The sequence below is a fragment of the Coregonus clupeaformis genome, chromosome 10 (assembly GCF_020615455.1).
Source record: "Coregonus clupeaformis isolate EN_2021a chromosome 10, ASM2061545v1, whole genome shotgun sequence".
Classification (NCBI taxonomy): Eukaryota; Metazoa; Chordata; class Actinopteri; order Salmoniformes; family Salmonidae; genus Coregonus; species Coregonus clupeaformis.
This window is the reverse complement of record NC_059201.1, coordinates 58035403-58055998: the sequence shown is the minus strand read 5'-3', so window position 1 is coordinate 58055998 and position 20596 is coordinate 58035403. Positions and strand designations below refer to the sequence as shown.

The following is a 20596-nucleotide window of genomic DNA, read 5'->3' as shown; positions in this document are numbered from 1 at the left end:
AGTTGACAAGCCACTGACTGAGTTAAATACTCAAAATAAATGTTTGCCTCTAAAAATAAGTTCAATACAAACATTTGTAAACTATAAAATTGTTCATTTGAAAATCCCCAATAAAAATAACCATTCTGTCAGATCTTGACAGAGTTGATGTTTCACGGCATTGACAACATTTATTTTTCTCCATTCAAGGGGTATACAAAGTAGCAATTTTGTTTTTTCTAAGTTGCTTCGACTCTAAAAACCAAATTAAAATAAACATTTGAACCAAAATTCATACCCTATCTCAGGCAGATGGAGTTGACAGTTTATGGTTGTGACAATGGTGATTTCAAAATTGTTTGTTTAAAAAGTTGAGCGCTTTTAATCCTTGAGTGATCTTGTTGCACTACATGTAATTAGCCGTGCTCATTCATGATTAATTCATGATTTTAGACAAAAGTCAGAGGGCTATTGCAAGAAACTACATAAGATCCTTTTTGCAGTTAATATTAATTGCCAGTTATTTGAATTAAACACTTGGAGAGTTTGAAATCAGGATCCTTTGCTCGGGACAAGGGCAATACCCGACATGGAAATTAATAATTGTTTGACATTTCCAAAAGCAAATATTTCCCCTTTCACCTAAATGTAATTTTTTATCTAAAATAATGCAACAATATATTTGAACTATAAAAATAAAGTTTCCTTGCTGGACAAGGATTGTCCCGACTTTCAAGAATCCCTGTAAGTTAGAGCATAAATTAAATGTGTAGAAAGTGTATGAACCACATCAAGACAAGAAATGTGTGGCGTAGGTGCATTGCAGAACATGGTCACAGGTAGCATTGGGTTATAACATGGTTTATTCGGTACACCAGTGTTTATTAAATATTTACACAACAAAGTGTAGAGAACCCATGACGTGACAGATTCACAACAGCACAAGGTTGCACGACTCTGTTGAGATTCCCCTCAAAGAACAGGTTAACCATTAGACCACAACCTGGACACGTTTCTTTCGATAATTTATTTTGTACAGTAAAACAGTATAGAGGTTGTGTTTACATCCTTTTCCGTTGGCAGAGAATAACCCATTGAGAGGACACCCAGCAAGTGAATCAGGGCAACCATATCATAAATGCATGTGTTTTTTTTAAAAGATGGACAATCGCAAATCAGAGGGGTCAGAATTTGAGCCGAGAAGCAACATGGGCAGTCAGAATGCAGCTATCTAGGTCTTTACTTTGGGGGCCTGTAGGCGATCTTCCTGCTCTTCAGCACAGACCACCTGTGCCTCTTCATGTAATAGACCAGGGGGACCAAGATGGCGGAGCCCATGAGCAGCTGGGGGAAGAAATTGTTTGAGTGAGATGGGGTCAATGTCAACTGTGATGAGAGTAACGTAGAAAAGGGAGCAATTTGGAAACAAGGGCCAAAAAGACGACAAATCCAAACAGGGGATTTGACTTTGTGACTCCTTTCTTTCAAATATTTTATTTTGTATGTTTTAATACATGACAAGTAGTGGCTCAATACATATGAAATTGTAATGAATGTATCTAATAGAATTTAAGAAGACTTGACGGGTCCAAGCAATGCTCCACGTAGACCTACCAATTTTCAAGACTACAAAGTCATTGTGTCAAATAATGGAAAGGAATGTCCTAAATCAGGGATGTATTCACTAGAAAACAACAAAAGAAAAAAGAACAAAACAGAGCCTCCAAAAAAATAACATAAAATAATTACTTGTTTTCATTGTAAAACATTTCTGTTGCAAAACGGTTTGCACTATTGAATCCATTTCTGATGACAACTATTTATATTACGGCAGTGGCTGGCGCCTCGCTGCCAGCTTACCTTCAGGCCCATGCGTTTGCGCTGGTCGTGCTCAGGCTCGGCCGCCCACCGGAGGAAGGTGCACACGTCCTTGGCCACCTGGCTCATGGTGGCTGGGGTTCCTATCATCACATGAAAATGGAAGGTTTTACTTGCAATGACTGACATGTGGTTGTCTTCTCTACTTTAGTTGAATGCACAGACTGTTAGTTGCTCTGGATAAGAGTGTCTGCTTAATGACCAAAATGCAAGATGTAGACTACACTGAACAAAAATATAAACGCAACATATGTTTCATGAGCCGAAATAAAAGATCACAGAAATGTTCCATACGCACAAAAAGCTTATTTCTCTCAAATGTTGTGCACAAATTTGTTTACATCCCAGTTAGTGAGCATTTCTCCTTTGCCAAGATGATCCATCCACCTGACAGGTGTGGCATATGATGAAGCTGATTAAACAGCAATATCATTACACAGGTGCACCTTGTGCTGGGGACAATAAAAGGCCACTAAAATGTGCAGTTGTCACTACACAATGCCACAGATATCTCAAGTTTTGAGGGAGCGTGCAATTGGCATGCTGACTGCTGGAATGTCCACCAGAGCTGTTGCCAGAGAATGTAATGTTAATTTCTCTACCATATGCCGCCTCCAACGTCGTTTTAGAGAATTTGGCAGTACGTCCAACTGGCCTCACAACCGCAGACCACGTGTATGGCGTCGTGTGGGCGAGCGGTTTGCTGATGTAAACTTTGTGAACAGAGTGGCCCATGGTGGCGGTGGGGTTATGGTATGGGCAGGGATAAGCTACGGGCAATGAACACAATTGCATTTTATCGATGGCAATTTGAATGCACAGAGATACCGTGACGAGATCCTGAGGCCCATTGTTGTGCCATTCATCCGCCGCAATCACCTCATGTTTCTGCATGATAATTCACAGCCCCATCTCACAAGGACCTGTACACAATTCCTGGAAGCTGAAAATGTCCCAATTCTTCTATGGCCTGCATACTCACCAGACATGTCACCCATTGAGCATGTTTGGGATGCTCTGGATCGACGTGTACGACAGCGTGTTCCAGTTCCCGCCAATATCCAGCAACTTCACACAGCCATTGAAGAGGAGTGGGACAACGTTCCACAGGCCACAACCAACAGCCTGATCAACTCCATGTGAAGGAGATGTGTCGTGCTGCATGAGGCAAACGGTGGTCACACCAGATACTGATAGATGCATATCTGTATTCCCAGTCATGTGAAATCCGTAGATCAGGGCCTAAGGAATTTATTTCAATTGACTGATTTCCTTATATGAACTGTAACTCAGTAAAAATCTTTGAATTGTTGCGTTTATATTTTTGTTCAGTATATATCCAATATCAAATCATTAGTATATTACTCTATATAGACACCAGAACCTAGACATTCAGTCTGGCATGTCAAGGGTCAAAATGCTAGCACAATGCAATTTAAAAAAACTCTTATTATTTCAAGTTAGTGATCCCTAGCAGAGGGAATCCTACTGACCGTCCTCAAATTCCAGGACCTCATTGTAGATGGGGGGAGCCATGCCGATGGCCTGGCCAGGGAAGTAAGGGTTGTAGTAGAGGCCCTCCCTCACCTCCACTCCAGCAGGGGGCTCACAGTAGCCCGTCAGCAGGGAGAACACGTAGTCTTCACCTCCATGTCTGGAACAATGGAGGAAAACGACTTAGGACATAGCACTTGCAAAGCAAGCTAAGATATGATATCATGGTATGAGTAATAGGAGTGGAGTGTCTTGATGTGGTTTTACAAAAGTATTTTCCTGCTGTATAGACACTTAAAAACATTTTTGGGGAAGAAAAGGTTACAATATATTCTACCTTGAATCTAACGTTTAGTTTACTGTCGATATTCCCAATCACCAGATACTCTGGAGCACGGGTCTCCAACAGGTCGATCGCAAGTTACCGGTAGCTCGCAGCCCACCTATGAATAGCTCGCCAAACAATTCTGAAAGTACATGCAATTTTCACATGTTCCACCACAAACTGTCATAAACAAATCTCACAAGTATCAGACACGGCAAGCTCCAAGCTAATCAATGTACCATTGACATTATCCCACCGCTGGTTAGCCACTATTGGCTTAAAAAACCAAACCCAACAATATCTGCCAATTAATTTCCAGCAATATTGCCTGTCTGTCTGTGTGGTACGCACGTTTGTCTATCACTCAGTGTGTAGCCAGTTGAATTGATAAGTCTTGTGGGTTGACAAATACTTTCCCCAAAAACCTTCTCAATTAAAAGTTAACTGCAACATAGGTTTACCAGGCAGAAGTATATCATTAGTAAGCACATCATATGTTTCGATGATTTGTTATTTATAAACTTTGCCATGAAATGAGCAGCAGCAGTACGGAACCATCGCTAGACTAGCACATTCCTCACGCGCTAGGACGCACAATTAAACAGGGCCAGATGCGCAGTTAAAGGGCCAGACGCGCAATTAAAGGGCCAGACGCGCAATTAAAGGGCCAGATGCGCAATTAAAGGGGAATTACACTAAAATTAAACGTTTTCTCCCACACCAAAAAAAAAAAGTATTCTGATGTGATTTAAGCATTGACATGGACTCAGAACATCAAATGTTGTTTCTCTATGAACAATTGTAATGTTGAGTGAAAAACTCAGAACACAATTTGGGGATTTAAAAAAAATCTGATTGTATTATTTTACCAGGTATATTGACAGAAAACAGTGTACAAGAGAAAGTAGTGCACTAAGTGTTAAGTATCCCTATATTTCTGTTATTACGGTGCCATCACTCTTATTAGTACGCCTGCGCAGTAGTCTCACTGTAGATGGACCTGGGTGGAGATGGATGTGGGTGGGACAGCACCTTTCAGCACTACATGCAGCGAGAAAAGCGTTCACTGAAGCAGAGTGTTCAGAGAGAATTCGCAGGGCTCTGTATAAACAGCGTCGACCCACAGATGAGAAGTACGAGCCTGGAAACAAAGTGTACTACAAACGAGTTGACTGTCAAGAGTGGAAAGGACCGGGAGTAGTCATTGGCCAAGATGGTGTGGTGATATTCGTGAGGCACAGAGGCACCAGTCAGGGTGTATCACTCAAGATTGCAGAAAGTAAATGATCAACAAGATGGAAGGGCTGTTGCTGAGAATCAGCCTCCTACTGAAAATGACAAAAAGGACACATTAACAGACAAAACTACCAGATGTCGCATCCAATTATATGGACACAAACTGACACAGGAAATGGAGCAGAGACCAACCATGACACAGGTAATACTGTTGAGGGTTCAAATGACAAAAACGTTCAACAACAGCCACATGTGTTAAGGCAACATGGTTGTTCCAATCTGAAAACTGGACAAACTGTTAAATACATGGACAGAGAAAGTGGTATTTCACACACAGCAACAGTCATTGGACGAGCAGGAAAAGCCAAAGAAACACCAGAACTGGTACAACTTGGAGTACTCTGAACCAGCTACACTTTCTGGTACAACAGGGTCAGCTGACCTGTCACTTGTAGATAATCTCAGAATTGAACCAATAGAAAAATCGAGAAAAACAGAATGACATTCAAAATGATGATGTACTTGAAACAAAGGACGTATCATTTGACTCAGCTAAACTAGATGAGCTCAGTAATTGGAGGAAAAATTGAGTGTTTGAGGAAGTCAAAGACATTGGCCAAAAACGTGTCTCAACAAGGTGGGTGTGTACCCTTAAAGAATCCTTAACTGGAATAGTGCCAAAAGCACATCTAGTGGCTAGAGGTTTTGAGGAGCTGGATGCTAAAGACCTCCCAAAAGACTCACCAACATGCGCCTCAGAGTCAATCAGATTGCTGCTGACAGTGATCTGCCATAAGAAATGACATAGACTTCAAATCTGCATTTTTGCAGGGAACAGAGCTGTCAAGGGACATTCACATCCGACCTCCGCCTCAAGCTAAGAGCAAAGGAACACTGTGGAAACTAAAAAAGTCTGTATGGCCTGGCAGATGCATCACTCTACTGGTACAACAAAGTCAAGGCAACAATGCTGAGTACAGGTGGAAAAATGTCACAAGTGGATCCTGCATTCTTCTATTGGCTTGATCAAGACTGCAATGTGACTGGAGTACATGCCTGTCATGTTGATGACTTCATCTGGGGTGGCTCACAGACCTTTGCTACAACTGGTCGCCCACAAAGGAACAGCTTGCTGACTGTCTGACTAAAAAGGAAGCATCCAGTCTTGGGCTCCTCAGTAATGGAAAGTGGCAGCTAAAAACTTTTGTCACACAACCCATTTGTAAATGGGGAACTTAAATAATACTTGGGACATTTTATAATTTTGTTGATGTTTTATTTGTCTTTACAGAAAAGTGGGAGATTGTTAAGTTCATGTTTTAAGTATCCCTATATTTCTGTTATTACGGTGCTATCACTCTGTTATTAGTATGCCTGCGCAGTAGTCTCACTGGAGATGGACCTGGCCTGAGTGTGATGGCGACTATGTACTGTGGTAATACGGTGAAGTAAACGTTGTTAAACTGGAACCTAGTCATTGTGTCAATTAAAGTTAACACTAAGGACCCAGGGAAGAGTTGCAGGGGAGAGGAGAAGAATGTACCTATTAGAAAGCTCCCAAAACAATGAGTAGCTCGCGACAGGTTACATTTTTTAAAAGTAGCTCTCATGCTAGAAAAGGTTGGAGAACCCTGCACTGGAGTGAACAACACAGTACCTGGCATTGACAATGTAGCTGAGATCTGGGGGCAAGGCTCCCCCATTGGCCACACGGGCAGCCTCTGGGTTGGGGTATGGCTTGGGGAAGTAGTCGGAGAGCTTTCCTGGACGGGTGAACATCTCTCCTGACTCGTCAGGGCCATCCACCACCTCAATCTGAGCAGAGAACCGACAGTGGTCAGTGACATGGAGAAGGACCAAGATGTTCCTTGAAACTGATAGGTCAGCTTTTCATTTCCACTCATAATGGTTCAAGTTAGGATTGGGGAAAGGGAAAGCTGATCCTGGAACTGTGCCTAAGGACACGTTCTAGCCAGTGACTGACACAGTCATCTATAAGGCCATGACCTTGTTTAATGTAATGGCCAAGGACAAAGCCTTACCTCCTCAGCCAAAACCTTCACTTCGGCCTCTGTGTGCGACACTCCGACCAAGTTACGGAAGGCCAGGTACTCCATGCTGTGACACGCTGAACACACTTGCTTGTACACCTGATATCCACGGCGAATGCTGTAATATAAAGAAAAACAGACATTAATATCCATTTCATCCAGTCCTCCTTTTCAGGTAAATATGTTCTAGCATGTAATAAGATTCCTTTAGAAAACTAAATTTTCCCTAAAATTCGAAATGTCTCATATCAAATGTCCTATTGCTAGCACTGGAAAAAGCCTTGGTGATAACAGATGGTAGAAAGTAATTGTATGGCCTTTTTGGTTAGGAGTTAGCTAGTACCTGGCGTGGTCGAGGGCTGACAGCATGCCGCTGTGGGTCCAGGGGTAGTTGGGGGGATGAAGCTCCAGGTCTGAGGCCTTAACCGACTGCTGCAGCATCAGAGCCAGTCCGGCCCCGCCGGTCGTCAACACACCCAATGTTGTCAGGGCCACCTTCTTCGACCTGGGTAGACTGGCAAACGACATGTTGGCCTGTTGAGGAAGAGAGTTGACATAGGATGATGAATGTAGCTAGCTACTGACATTTGTCATCCATTTGCCCATTTGAGGTATTCTTCGCCATAATTTTTGCCTTAACCAAAATAACCTTAATATTGTGGTCAATCTTTGTTGGTTATGATGATATCACTGAATATGCATCCCATGTCAAGGCAAAGGCATACAACTAAGCACTTATGAAACTGCCCTTCTATTCTGGGTTTCACAACAGATACCAAAGGAGTGGGACTTGTCATGACTTGCCCTCATGGGTTGAGGATCAAACATTTCTGCTAGGCAAAGGTTTGAACACCCCCTTTCCCGGGGGCCAGTTTTATGACTTAACAGCCGGCCATAAATAGTTTGCAGAAAAGTACTCCTTTTGGTCTCTAGTATGAGACGAAAGAATTTCCCTGTGAGACAAAGGATGTCTTCCCACCAAGACTCCAACATCCAAAAGTGGATAATGAAACAATATTCCTTCTTAAAAGAATGTGGGAAATGGTCAGTGGCGATCTAAAGAATATTCATGTCATTGTTTATTATTTTGTGATGTCATTAAGGATGGTATCAAGTAATAACTAACTCGGAAAGTGTACATATTCGATCAAGTTTACATCTAAATGTTGTATAAAATATATGATTAAGTATGAGAGTATTTTGGTGAAGATAGGAATGTGATTTTAGTCTTCTAATGAGATATTCGTTTTTCATATAAACTATGCACAGTGACTAGCCACGCCCCGAGTGACATCAGAGATTGTGTAAACATGATGGAACGCCCCTTTTACCCAGAGTGCATAAAAAGCCTTGAAAAACAAATAAACCTTTAGACCAGCAGACGTGAAGCGTGAGCTAAACGTTGCAAATGGTTTAAACTCTACAGACCAAGAAGCGTGAAGCATGAGCTTAAACGTTACAAAATGGTTTAAAACTACAACTCCATTACCAGAGGAAGACCAGCAGATGTGAAGCGTGAGCCAAACGTTGCAAATGGTTGAATTTCTATAAGACCAGAAAACGTGAGATGTTAGTCCACACGTTTGAAATGGAGACTCTGAAACTCTCAACCTCTACACGAGGTGAAGAAGACAATACACCTTATCATTTCAGTCTGCAGCTGGCATGTATAGTCGTCTAGAGAACTTTCACTAAAGACACAAAGTGGGAAGGACAATCCCTCTCAGACAACCACTGGTACATCTGAAGTATCCATTCTAACCAGCACTACGACCAGAAACTCTACCAAGGACATTGGGATCTCTGGTGGGCAAACCAGAGTCCTACATCATCAACTCAACTATCGAGGACAGCTACACGTAAATACATGTTGCATTCCTAATCCGAATGAGCGTTATTAGGGTGCATAAGTATTATGATTACTGTGAGAATAGTCTCCAAAGTAACCACGATAGTTTGAATCTCTGTCTCTCCCTTCCACTCTGACCCTCCTTCTACCCAAGCAGTCATGCGATTGTTAGTCCAGTCCACTAGGGACGTGTTTTCATTGTATTACGTTAGTAATCAATAACCTGTGTGTTTGTATTGTGTTATTATTTAGTTAGTTAACAAGCTAGCTAACTAGTCGTTTCCGAATCTGGGCACATTTTAGTCAGGTAACGTTAGTCTAGCCAAATACCTTTTCTCTAAACACCTGGTCAAGCTAGCTAGCTAACTAATGTTCGCTTTTGGGTGTTAGCTAGCTATTTTATTCCTTGTGTTAGTTGATAAAGTTGTTCTTACCTAGCTAATTACTGTAGACTTAAGTTATTGACGTAACCTACTAGCTAGATCAATTAAGTTTATCATTGTAATATTAAATGGTGGTCACAAACTCTCACTTAACTAATGTTGTTTATAGGTTTAAAGCATGTACAGTACACCATCTTAAGTGTGGAGAACTGACAGCAAACACACTGAAGAGAAAACATGCCCCTAAGACTCCCTCCACCGTCAAGCAAAGCACATTACTGAAGACAGCGTCTCAAAAATCCATCGACAAGCCGTGGTAAAGTATGTGGTCCAAGGGCTCCAACCATTCGCTGTTGTAGAACAAGAACCGTTCAGAGAATTTGTCCAGGATCTGCAGCCTAACTCAAAGATCTTATCAAGGCCCACACTGCACTCCAGGATTGATGAAGCCTCCAAGGAAATGAAGAAGGTGACTGAGGCCATGAGAGGAGTTGACCACACTGCCACCACCACCGACTGCTGGTCTGCAAGAAGACTGAGCTTCATTGGTGTTACAGCCCACTGGATAGACCCTGACAGTCTCAACAGATGCTCTGCAGCCCTGGCCTGTAAACGGTTGAGAGGATCGCACACCTTTGATGTGTTGGCAGGCGCCCTAAAATGACATCCATTCTGAGTTTGAAATCCGGGGTAAGATTGTGAGAACAACAACAGACAACGGCTCTAACTTCTTGAAAGCTTTCCAAGTTTTTGGAGAAGATGAAAACAACGAGGCAGTGGGTGGTGAAGCAGCTCATCCAGGACAGGAAGATGGTGAAGAGGAACAAGAGGAGAGTGAAAAAGTGGAGTTTGTTGATGTGGCAACGATCCTGAATGAAGATGATGGTTTTGAGTACCAGCTGCCGAAGCACCAGCGCTGTGCTTGCCACCTACTCAACTTAGTATCTACAGTCGACGCCCTGAAAGCAACATCCAGTGAGGCTTACAGAAAAGTGTCCTGTTCAACATTTTGCAAGTGCCAAACACTTTGGAACAAATGTGGAAGATCCACACTTGCAGCCGAAACAGTTGAAGATGCTTATGACCTCCAGCTGCTGCGCCCGAATGCTACAAGGTGGAACTCCTGGTTCATGGCTGTAGAAAGACTACTGAGTATCGTCAAAGACAAAGGAGATGCGGCCGTCAAGAGTTCTCTGCACAGACTTCGAGGTTCCAATGTAAGTAAGGATTATGTATTATTTTGTCTTGAATGTTGTCTAAATCTGTTGCAGTGTTTCCTGACCCTTTGCTTGGGGACTACCTGTTTCACATGTTGTAGCCATACACTATCATAGATCCATTTAGTCAACTACTCATCCAGCCATTGATTACTGTAGTTAAAAATCAGGTGAAATGGTTAGTGGTCCCCTTTGTATAGGGTGAGGAAACAGTATTATATATATATATATATATATATATATATATATATATATATTTATTTTTTAATAGGTTCATTCCAGCTGAACTCGCCTTCCTCACAGAGTATGCTGCCACCATGAGCCCAGTCGCAAAGGCCATCAACATCCTGCAGGTTGAAACCAATGCCCAGATGTGGTGGCTACTTCCAACTATCAACCTGCTGATCACGAAACTTGACCAAATCATGTTGTCCCTGAAGTACTGTAAGCCTCTGGTGGATGCGCTACAACTGGGACTGAAGAAGCGCTTCAGCCACGTTTCACGACCCTGAGCTGATCGCAGCTGCAATCCTTCTCCCCAAATTCAAAAGAATATGGACAAAGGATGACGCCACCATCAGAATGGCTAAGACAACGTGGTTGATTAAAAGTATTTTATTATTCATAAACTGTGTTTGGTGAACATTTTGCCACTTCATAGATTTGAGAACCACCCATTTAAACTACAATCCTGACTTTGTGGTTCAATCCAATGGGTAGCCTACCTAGCCCTGTTGCTTGGTTTATATGGATGGGGGATGGGGATGGATTAATGTAGGCTCATAACGGCATGATTTCTATTGTCATCTTCCTTGTATTTCAGGAATGGACTACATCAAGGACCACCTGGAAGAACTGTTGCTGCAGCTAGGTGATCGCACCAGTTCATCAGATGAGGAGGACTTCTTCTCTGCCATGAAGACGTCTCAAGCACAAGAACGCTCCAAACAGCTAGACGGATACCTGGCCTGTTCAGCTGATCATATGGAGTTGCTCAAGTCCTTCCCGGCAGTCTGTAAGCTGTCTCTGAGGCTAAACACACCCTTACCTGCATCAGCTGCATGTGAAAGGCTGTTCAGCATTGCAATACTTGTTTTCAGCCCCAGGAGAGCAAGGTTGGATTCCAGAAACTTTGAAAACCAGCTTTTACTGATGAACCAAATGGGATTTTGCCCATTCTTCAAGGCAAAACTGCTCCAGCTCCTTCAAGTTGGATGGGTTCCGCTGGTGAACAGCAATCTTTAAGTCATTCCACAGATTCTCAATTGGATTGAGGTCTGGGCTTTGACTAGGCCATTCCAAGACATTTAAATGTTTCCCCTTAAACCACTCGAGTGTTGCTTTAGCAGTATGCTTTGGGTCATTGTCCTGCTGGAAGGTGAACCTCCGTCCCAGTCTCAAATCTCTGGAAGACTGAAACAGGTTTCCCTCAAGAATTTCCCTGTATTTAGCGCCATCCATCATTCCTTCAATTCTGACCAGTCTCCCAGTCCTTGCCAATGAAAAACATCCCCACAGCATGATGCTGCCACCACCATGCTTCACTGTGGGGATGGTGTTCTCAGGGTGATGAGAGGTGTTGGGTTTGCGCCAGACATAGTGTTTTCCTTGATGGCCAAAAAGCTCAATTTTAGTCTCATCTGACCAGAGTACCTTCTTCCATATGTTTGGGGAGTCTCCCACATGCCTTTTGGCGAAAACCAAACGTGTTTGCTTATTTTTTTCTTTAAGCAATGGCTTTTTTCTGGCCACTTCCATTAAGCCCAGCTCTGTGGAGTGTACGGCTTAAAGTGGTCCTATGGACAGATACTCCAATTTCCGCTGTGGAGCTTTGCAGCTCATTCAGGGTTATCTTTGGTCTCTTTGTTGCCTCTCTGATTAATGCCCTCCTTGCCTGGTCCGTGAGTTTTGGTGGGCGGCCCTCTCTTGGCAGGTTTGTTGTGGTGCCATATTATTTCCATTAAAAAAAATGGATTTAATGGTGCTCCAACCCTGATCTGTACTTCTCCACAACTTTGTCCCTGACCTGTTTGGAGAGCTCCTTGGTCTTCATTGTAACGCTTGCTTGGTGGTACCCCTTGCTTAGTGGTGTTACAGACTCTGGGGCCTTTCAGAACAGGTGTATATATACTGAGATCATGTGACACTTAAATAAAGTCCACCTGTGTGTAATCTAACTAATTATGTGACTTCTGAAGGTAATTGGTTGCACCAGATCTTATTTAGGGGCTTCCCGTGGGAATCAAACCCACAACCCTGGCGTTGCAAGCGCCATGCTCTACCAACTGAGCTACACAGGACTACAGTATGGGGAGTGCATTGATAGCTGGCTGCTACTGCCTGAGCAGAGATTAGGACTAAGGAAACTAAATATATATATATATATATATATATATACACACACAGTGAGGGAAAAAAGTATTTGATCCCCTGCTGATTTTGTACGTTTGCCCACTGACAAAGAAATGATCAGTCTATAATTTTAATGGTAGGTATATTTGAACAGTGAGAGACAGAATAACAACAAAAAAATCCAGAAAAACACATGTCAAAAATGTTATAAATTGATTTGCATTTTAATGAGGGAAATAAGTATTTGACCCCTCTGCAAAACATGACTTAGTACTTGGTGGCAAAACCCTTGTTGGCAATCACAGAGGTCAGACGTTTCTTGTAGTTGGCCACCAGGTTTGCACACATCTCAGGAGGGATTTTGTTCCACACCTCTTTGCAGATCTTCTCCAAGTCATTAAAGGTTGAGGCTGACGTTTGGCAACTCGAACCTTCAGCTCCCTCCACAGATTTTCTATGGGATTAAGGTCTGGAGACTGGCTTGGCCACTCCAGGACCTTAATGTGCTTCTTCTTGAGCCACTCCTTTGTTGCCTTGGCCGTGTGTTTTGGGTCATCATCATGCTGGTATACCCATCCACGACCCATTTTCAATGCCCTGGCTGAGGGAAGGAGGTTTTCACCTAAGATTTGATGGTACATGGCCCCGTCCATCGTCCCTTTGATGCGGTGAAGTTGTCCTGTCCCCTTAGCAGAAAAACATTCCCAAAGCATAATGTTTCCACCTCCATGTTTGACGTTGGGGATGGTGTTCTTGGGGTCATAGGCAGCATTCCTCCTCCTCCAAACACGGCGAGTTGAGTTGATGCCAAAGAGCTCGATTTTGGTCTCATCTGACCACAACACTTTCACCCAGTTCTCCTTTGAATCATTCAGATGTTCACTGGCAAACTTCAGACGGCCCTGTATATGTGCTTTCTTGAGCAGGGGGACCTTGCGGGCGCTGCAGGATTTCAGTCCTTCACGGCGTAGTGAGTTACCAATTGTTTTCTTGGTGACTATGGTCCCAGCTGCCTTGAGATCATTGACAAGATCCTCCCATGCAGTTCTGGGCTGATTCCTCACCGTTCTCATGATCATTGCAACTCCACGAGGTGAGATCTTGCATGGAGCCCCAGGCCGAGGGAGATTGACAGTTCTTTTGTGTTTCTTCCATTTGCAAATAATCGCACTAACTGTTTTCACCTTCTCACCAAACTGCTTGGTGATGGTCTTGTAGCCCATTCCAGCCTTGTGTAGGTCTACAATCTTGTCCCTGACATCCTTGGAGAGCTCTTTGGTCGTGGCAACGGTGGAGAGTTTGGAATCTGATTGATTGATTGCTTCTGTGGACAGGTGTCTTTTATACAGGTAACAAGCTGAGATTAGGAGCACTCCCTTTAAGAGTGTGCTCCTAATCCCAGCTCGTTACCTGTATAAAAGACACCTGGGAGCCAGAAATCTTTCTGATTGAGAGGGGGTCAAATACTTATTTCCCTCATTAAAATGCAAATCAATTTATAACATTTTTGACATGCGTTTTTCTGGATTTTTTTGTTGTTATTCTGTCTCTCACCGTTCAAATAAACCTAGCATAAAAAGTATAGACTGATAATTTCTGTGTCAGTGGGCAAGCGTACAAAATCAGCAGGGGATCAAATACTTTTTACCCTCACTGTATATATATATATTAAGTTAAATAAAAACTAAGTAATATACACAACTTAAATATTTTATAGTAGTTTCCTATTGATGTCTACCCAATAAAAAATAATAATTGAATGTTCACTTTTTTTGTCTTTATAATTTTCACTAAAATCACTAATGTAATTTTCATAATGCATAAATACAAAAACTGTGATTTAAAAAAAATGTAACGCCTAGGAAGCTCAGATTCCATTAGACAGCTCTGCAAGTGCTATAATGCCAAAATACGTTTGTTACTCACCAAATATGGAGTTTCGCTGAGCAACCATCTTCATTTACTCCCGTTACGGCTGGTATGTACTTCCGAAAAAGACTGTCTACACTCGGGAGCTCATGGGTACATAGACAGAGGCTTCAGGAGCCAGCTGATTCGATATGACTTCACCATGGGCAACAATAACTTGCGACTAGTTCGTTTTCAGACAAATATGTTCAACTCAGAGTTAGTATATCCACTGACCACCACATTTAGGAGGATAGTTAAATTACTGAAATGTGGCTAGCTAACTCACTGGACAGGCAGTAGCCACTACTACTAGCCAACTAAATCGTGATTTCCTATTCTTTAAAACATTTGGGTTAATTTGCTCATATTAAGCAACTGACATTTTGTGGAAAGGTAATAATAACAATTAGTGGACTCGTTTTATGAATGATCGGACACTGAAAATAAAATAAATTGCTAGCTAGCTGTTGAGGCTTTCATTTATTCCCATTTAAACTGAAGCTGGGTTTCCTAAATTATTCGGTGCTTACTGTGGTTGTCACTAGTTACCACAGCCACAAAGTCAGAATTATGGCTAAACCCCACCTATTTCTACAATTATCCTTAACCACACTACTAGCCTTATGCCTAACCTTAAGACCAAAAAGCACATTTTTGTTTTCATTAATTTTTACAATAGGAATGTTGACTTTGTAGCTGTGGTAACTAGTGGCAACAGCTTACCGATCATTTAACCTTTTTTTTTTATTTACATTTTAGTAATTTAGCAGACGCTCTTATCCAGAGCGACTTACAGTTAGTGAGTGCATACATTTTTCATACTGGCCCCCCGTGGGAATCGAACCCACAACCCTGGTGTTGCAAGCGCCATGCTCTACCAACTGAGCTACAGGAGGCTAATAGTGAGCAAGGGTGTAATCATTAGTCTAAACAGTTTCATTTTGCAACGAAAATGATATTTTTCCAATAGAAACTTCAGGTCCCTCCCCATTTAGTTTGCTTCCATTTAAGAAACGTTTTGCAACAGAATCTGCATTATGAATACGCTCCCAGGGGACACACTTTTCCCTTCATTTTGCTTGGTTTCGCTTGGTGGGCGGTGCTATATGTCACAGTGGGTGCACACAGTGTCGAGCACTTGCTTAAGTTCGGATCGTGGAATCTATTCAACACACCACTACAGGTTGGCTAATGCCAGGCTTACACTACACAACTTTCAAAATCCTAACATTGCTGAGCCTCTCACATTAAACAACCGTCTTTCCTGTAGTTTTTTGTCTCGTAATGGATGTTACTTTTTCATCAGGGAGCCACAAAGATGAAGTAAACAAATGTAATCGCTGAATTCACGTTATGTTTGCTATTTCATGCAGTCACAGAATAGAACGAATCTAAACAACTTATTTTGTATTTGAATTTCGCAATGTTTAAAGTTGAGAGGTATCATTCACACAAAGTAAGGGACTGTACAACGAGACTAGGTGTGTAAGTATGCCTCCAGGATAATATGGTAAAGTTGGCTTCATGTACAGTGGGGAAAAAAAGTATTTAGTCAGCCACCAATTGTACAAGTTCTCCCACTTAAAAAGATGAGAGGACTGTAGTTTTCATCATAGGTACACGTCAACTATGACAGACAAATTGAGAATTTCCCCCCCAGAAAATCACATTGTAGGATTTTTTATGAATTTATTTGCAAATTATGGTGGAAAATAAGTATTTGGTCACCTACAAACAAGCAAGATTTCTGGCTCTCACAGACCTGTAACTTCTTCTTTAAGAGGCTCCTCTGTCCTCCACTCGTTACCTGTATTAATGGCACCTGTTTGAACTTGTTATCAGTATAAAAGACACCTGTCGACAACCTCAAACAGTCACACTCCAAACTCCACTATGGCCAAGACCAAAGAGCTGTCAAAGGACACCAGAAACAAAATTGTAGACCTGCACCAGGCTGGGAAGACTGAATCTGCAATAGGTAAGCAGCTTGGTTTGAAGAAATCAACTATGGGAGCAATTATTAGGAAATGGAAGACATACAAGACCACTGATAATCTCCCTCGATCTGGGGCTCCACGCAAGATCTCACCCCGTGCGGTCAAAATGATCACAAGAACGGTGAGCAAAAATCCCAGAACCACACGGGGGGACCTAGTGAATGACCTGCAGAGAGCTGGGACCAAAGTCTACCATCAGTAACACACTACGCCGCCAGGGACTCAAATCGTGCAGTGCCAGATGTGTCCCCCTGCTTAAGCGAGTACATGTCCAGGCCCATCTGAAGTTTGCTAGAGTTTATTTGGATGATCCAGAAGAGGATTGGGAGAATGTCATATGGTCAGATGAAACCAAAATAGAACTTTTTGGTAAAAACTCAACTTGTCGTGTTTGGAGGACAAAGAATGCTGAGTTGCATCCAAAGAACACCATACCTACTGTGAAGCATGGGGGTGGAAACATCATGCTTTGGGGCTGTTTTTCTGCAAAGGGATCAGGACGACTGATCCATGTAAAGGAAAGAATGAATGAGGCCATGTATCGTGAGATTTTGAGTGAAAACCTCCTTCCATCAGCAAGGGCATTGAAGATGAAACGTGGCTGGGTCTTTCAGCATGACAATGATCCCAAACACACCGCCCGGGCAACGAAGGAGTGGCTTCGTAAGAAGCATTTCAAGGTCCTGGAGTGGCCTAGCCAGTCTCCAGATCTCAACCCCATACAAAATCTTTGGAGGGAGTTGAAAGTCCGTGTTGCCCAGCGACAGCCCCAAAACATCACTGCTCTAGAGGAGATCTGCATGGAGGAATGGGCCAAAATACCAGCAACAGTGTGTGAAAACCTTGTGAAGACTTACAGAAAACGTTTGACCTGTGTCATTGCCAACAAAGGGTATATAACAAAGTATTGGAGAAACTTTTGTTATTGACCAAATACTTATTTTCCACCATAATTTGCAAATAAATTCATTAAAAATCCTACAATGTGATTTTCTGGATTTTTTTCCCTCATTTTGTCTGTCATAGTTGACGTGTACCTATGATGAAAATTACAGGCCTCTCTCATCTTTTTAAGTGGGAGAACTTGCACAATTGGTGGCTGACTAAATACTTTTTTCCCCACTGTATAGGCCCTCAAACAAATAAGACCATGGACATCCAAAATCCATCAGATTAAGAGTTTAATGAAGCCAGCAATGCTGATACCAAATTCATTTTCTAGAAGAATAAAAAAGTTAACACATTGGAAGAGTGAGCGCTTTATCAACTTTTAGATTGCATATTTTATTTTACTGGTGTTCTAAGCAAACTGTGACACATTTACAATATAATCAGCAGTTATGATCACATCACAGTCACTGAGAAGGGAGGGGGAATGGGTAGGCTCAATTAATCTGATTTTGTTCATCTAAACGCAAATAATTCATCTCAGTAATTGACAGTATACAGGTATTATTGCATGTTGACTAACCAATCGTAGTGAAATGAGATTTAATCTAGTCATGACCAGTTTCAAATTTCATTCAGTAAGTATAGTTAGATTGGCTTGATAGCAGCATTCACTGACATTGATGGCTGGCCAGCAAGCACAACTTGACGTTACACATCATTCACCTTTGGGAAAACTGGTCCTGCCACTTGATAGCTAGCTATTGTTAGTTAAAATAAAGCAAAATGATGTACTAATATGAAAGTATAAACCCACCATAGTGATGTCGGTGAAGAAGTTATGAATGAGGTCCCTGGCGGAGTGTTCTCTGTTGAAATAGTTTTGAATGGTCATCCAACTCGGAAATTCTGGCATCTTTCTAGAACTCAGACTTTCCGACCTGAAGATCACTGAAGTCAAGATTCCCCCTCATTATGGAGCTTCATTATCGGTTCACAATGCACATTAGTGACATCTGCTGGTCAGCAATAAATAGCAGCGTTTGATCGTCAGAAGTTTTGCCCACACTGTTTTTGCAACCCATGGTTTGAAAAAGGATCAAATGAAGTTTCAGGTCAATGATGTGCTTCTGATAAAGTAATACCAGCCTGGTCTGACTAGATGTAACATAGTACATCCGTGACACTCAAATTAGTATGATATGTAACCATACCAAAACGTAACATAAGACATGGTTACTTACGGCAAAAACGGTATAACGCAAAATGTTATAGATCGAATCTAATCACCCACAACTTTAGCAACTTTGAAACTACTTAGCATGTTAGCTAACCCTTCCCCTAACACTTTTAGCTAACCCTTAACCTAGCTAACGTTAGCCACCTAGCTAGAATTCATAACGTATCGTATATTTTGCAAATTCGTAACATATAATACGAATTGTAATTCGTAACATATCATACGAACTGGGTGATGGACATCCACAAATTAATACATACCAGTGCTTGACCTGGACTGAAATAGTACTGTTTATACTTAGGTGCAGGACCTCCACAATACTTGAGCTAATATTCAATAAGAGGAAAATGTGTGGTTCTCAGCTCCGGTGAGCTCCAGTCCAAGTCAAGCACTGATACTTACCATACGAAACCAAACATATTATGGGTGTCTCAGGTTTATGTACAGAATAATACGAAATGCTCTGAGACCAGGTTGGTGATACCGGCATCTGCACACTGCTTTGATTGAAAGAAAGTAAACTGCTTTTCGATTTCGAAGCATGCTCCGGTATCAAACCATCACTATTTTCAACCATCCATCACTTTAAAATGTAGATATCGAGCTCACATTGGGTAATGTAAGCATTGCTCGAGTGACCTTGTCTGTGTTAGCTAGCTAATGTTAGTTAGCTAGATACCCGGCTAGCTGTCAGGGTGGCTTTGAAGGTGTTCTTTTTTTTAACGAACAAACTCCAATACAGCATTAAGAGCATAAACATGTCATCATACCCGAGGAGCCTTGATCATTTTTGGCGTGCATAGTAAGGCTCGTCCAGTCCCCGATAGCACGACCACTCGTAGTGCCGCCATCTTCTTGTCTTTTCCTGCCTCGAAAGACAGCGAACCCGGCTAGATCCACTGCTCCCCCGCCCCTACAGAAAATTACGCAAGGCGTGTTTATACAACATTGCCTTGTTTTAAGTGTTTGACAGCCGATTTAGTGTCATATGTATCGACAATGTCTACATAAATTGTTTATATTGTTTCAACGAATGAAATGTGGCGAATATCAGACGTGTTTGGAGTTTATTTATACAAAGTTGGGAAGGCCATAATAAAAACGGCGACACCTATTGGTCGGATGACTTTAAGATTACACAACTCTGTTTTAACTGTTTCATTATTCTTGAAATGATTGAATGGTCATATAGGCTGAAGTTGCAAGAGATGGCAGCATTGGTTTGTAGGCTTGTAGATAGCAGTGTTGTGTGTTCTTGTAGCAGCTGTCCTCCAATAACCCTTTACCCTGTGCCCTGGAGAGTGGGCCTACTTTTTCCAACAAAAATCTAACATGAAGCCCATGACTGTCATATACTGTACACTACCGGTCAAAAGTTTTAGAACACCTACTCATTCAAGGGTTTTTACTATTTTCTACATTTTAGAATAATAGTGAAGACATCAAAATTATGAAATAACACATGTGGAATCATGTAGTAACCAAAAAAGTGTTACACAATTCAAAATATATTTTATATTTGAGATTCTTCAAATAGCCACCCTTTGCATTGATGACAGCTTTGCACACTCTTGGCATTCTCTCAACCATCTTCATGAGGTAGTCACCTGGAATGCATTTCAATTAACAGGTGTGCCTTCTTAAAAGTTAATTTGTGGAATTTCTTTCCTTCTTAATGCGTTTGAGCCAATCAGTTGTGTTGTGACAAGGTAGGGGGGTATACAGAAGATAGCCCTATTTGGTAAAAGACCAAGAAAAATGACAGTCTATCATTATTTTAAGACACGAAGGTCAGT

The 20596-nt window shown here is 41.9% G+C and overlaps 1 protein-coding gene across 1 annotated transcript; it reads right to left on the bottom strand.

Moving 5' to 3' along the window:
- Window positions 1–824: 824 nt before the first annotated feature.
- Window positions 825–19706, bottom strand: LOC121575605 (cytochrome c1, heme protein, mitochondrial). Its single transcript, XM_041888806.1, has 7 exons — window positions 19571–19706; window positions 7307–7497; window positions 6955–7081; window positions 6570–6727; window positions 3351–3511; window positions 1840–1940; window positions 825–1323 (listed from the first exon to the last, which is right to left on the bottom strand). Exons 1-7 carry the CDS (start codon window positions 19649–19651, stop codon window positions 1219–1221), a joined length of 924 nt encoding a protein of 307 aa, XP_041744740.1. The 5' UTR covers window positions 19652–19706; the 3' UTR covers window positions 825–1218.
- Between the last annotated feature and the right edge of the window lie 890 nt (window positions 19707–20596).

Excerpts from the sequence above, each read along its gene's own strand:
- LOC121575605 (XM_041888806.1), bottom strand. The coding sequence starts at position 19,651 with ATGGCGGCACTACGAGTGGTCGTGCTATCGGGGACTGGACGAGCCTTA. Across the intron at positions 7,082-7,306 it reads TCAGCCCTCGACCACGCCAG|CATTCGCCGTGGATATCAGG; the intron begins GTACTAGCTAAC and ends TTTATATTACAG. Across the intron at positions 1,324-1,839 it reads GCAAACGCATGGGCCTGAAG|CTGCTCATGGGCTCCGCCAT; the intron begins GTAAGCTGGCAG and ends TTCTTCCCCCAG.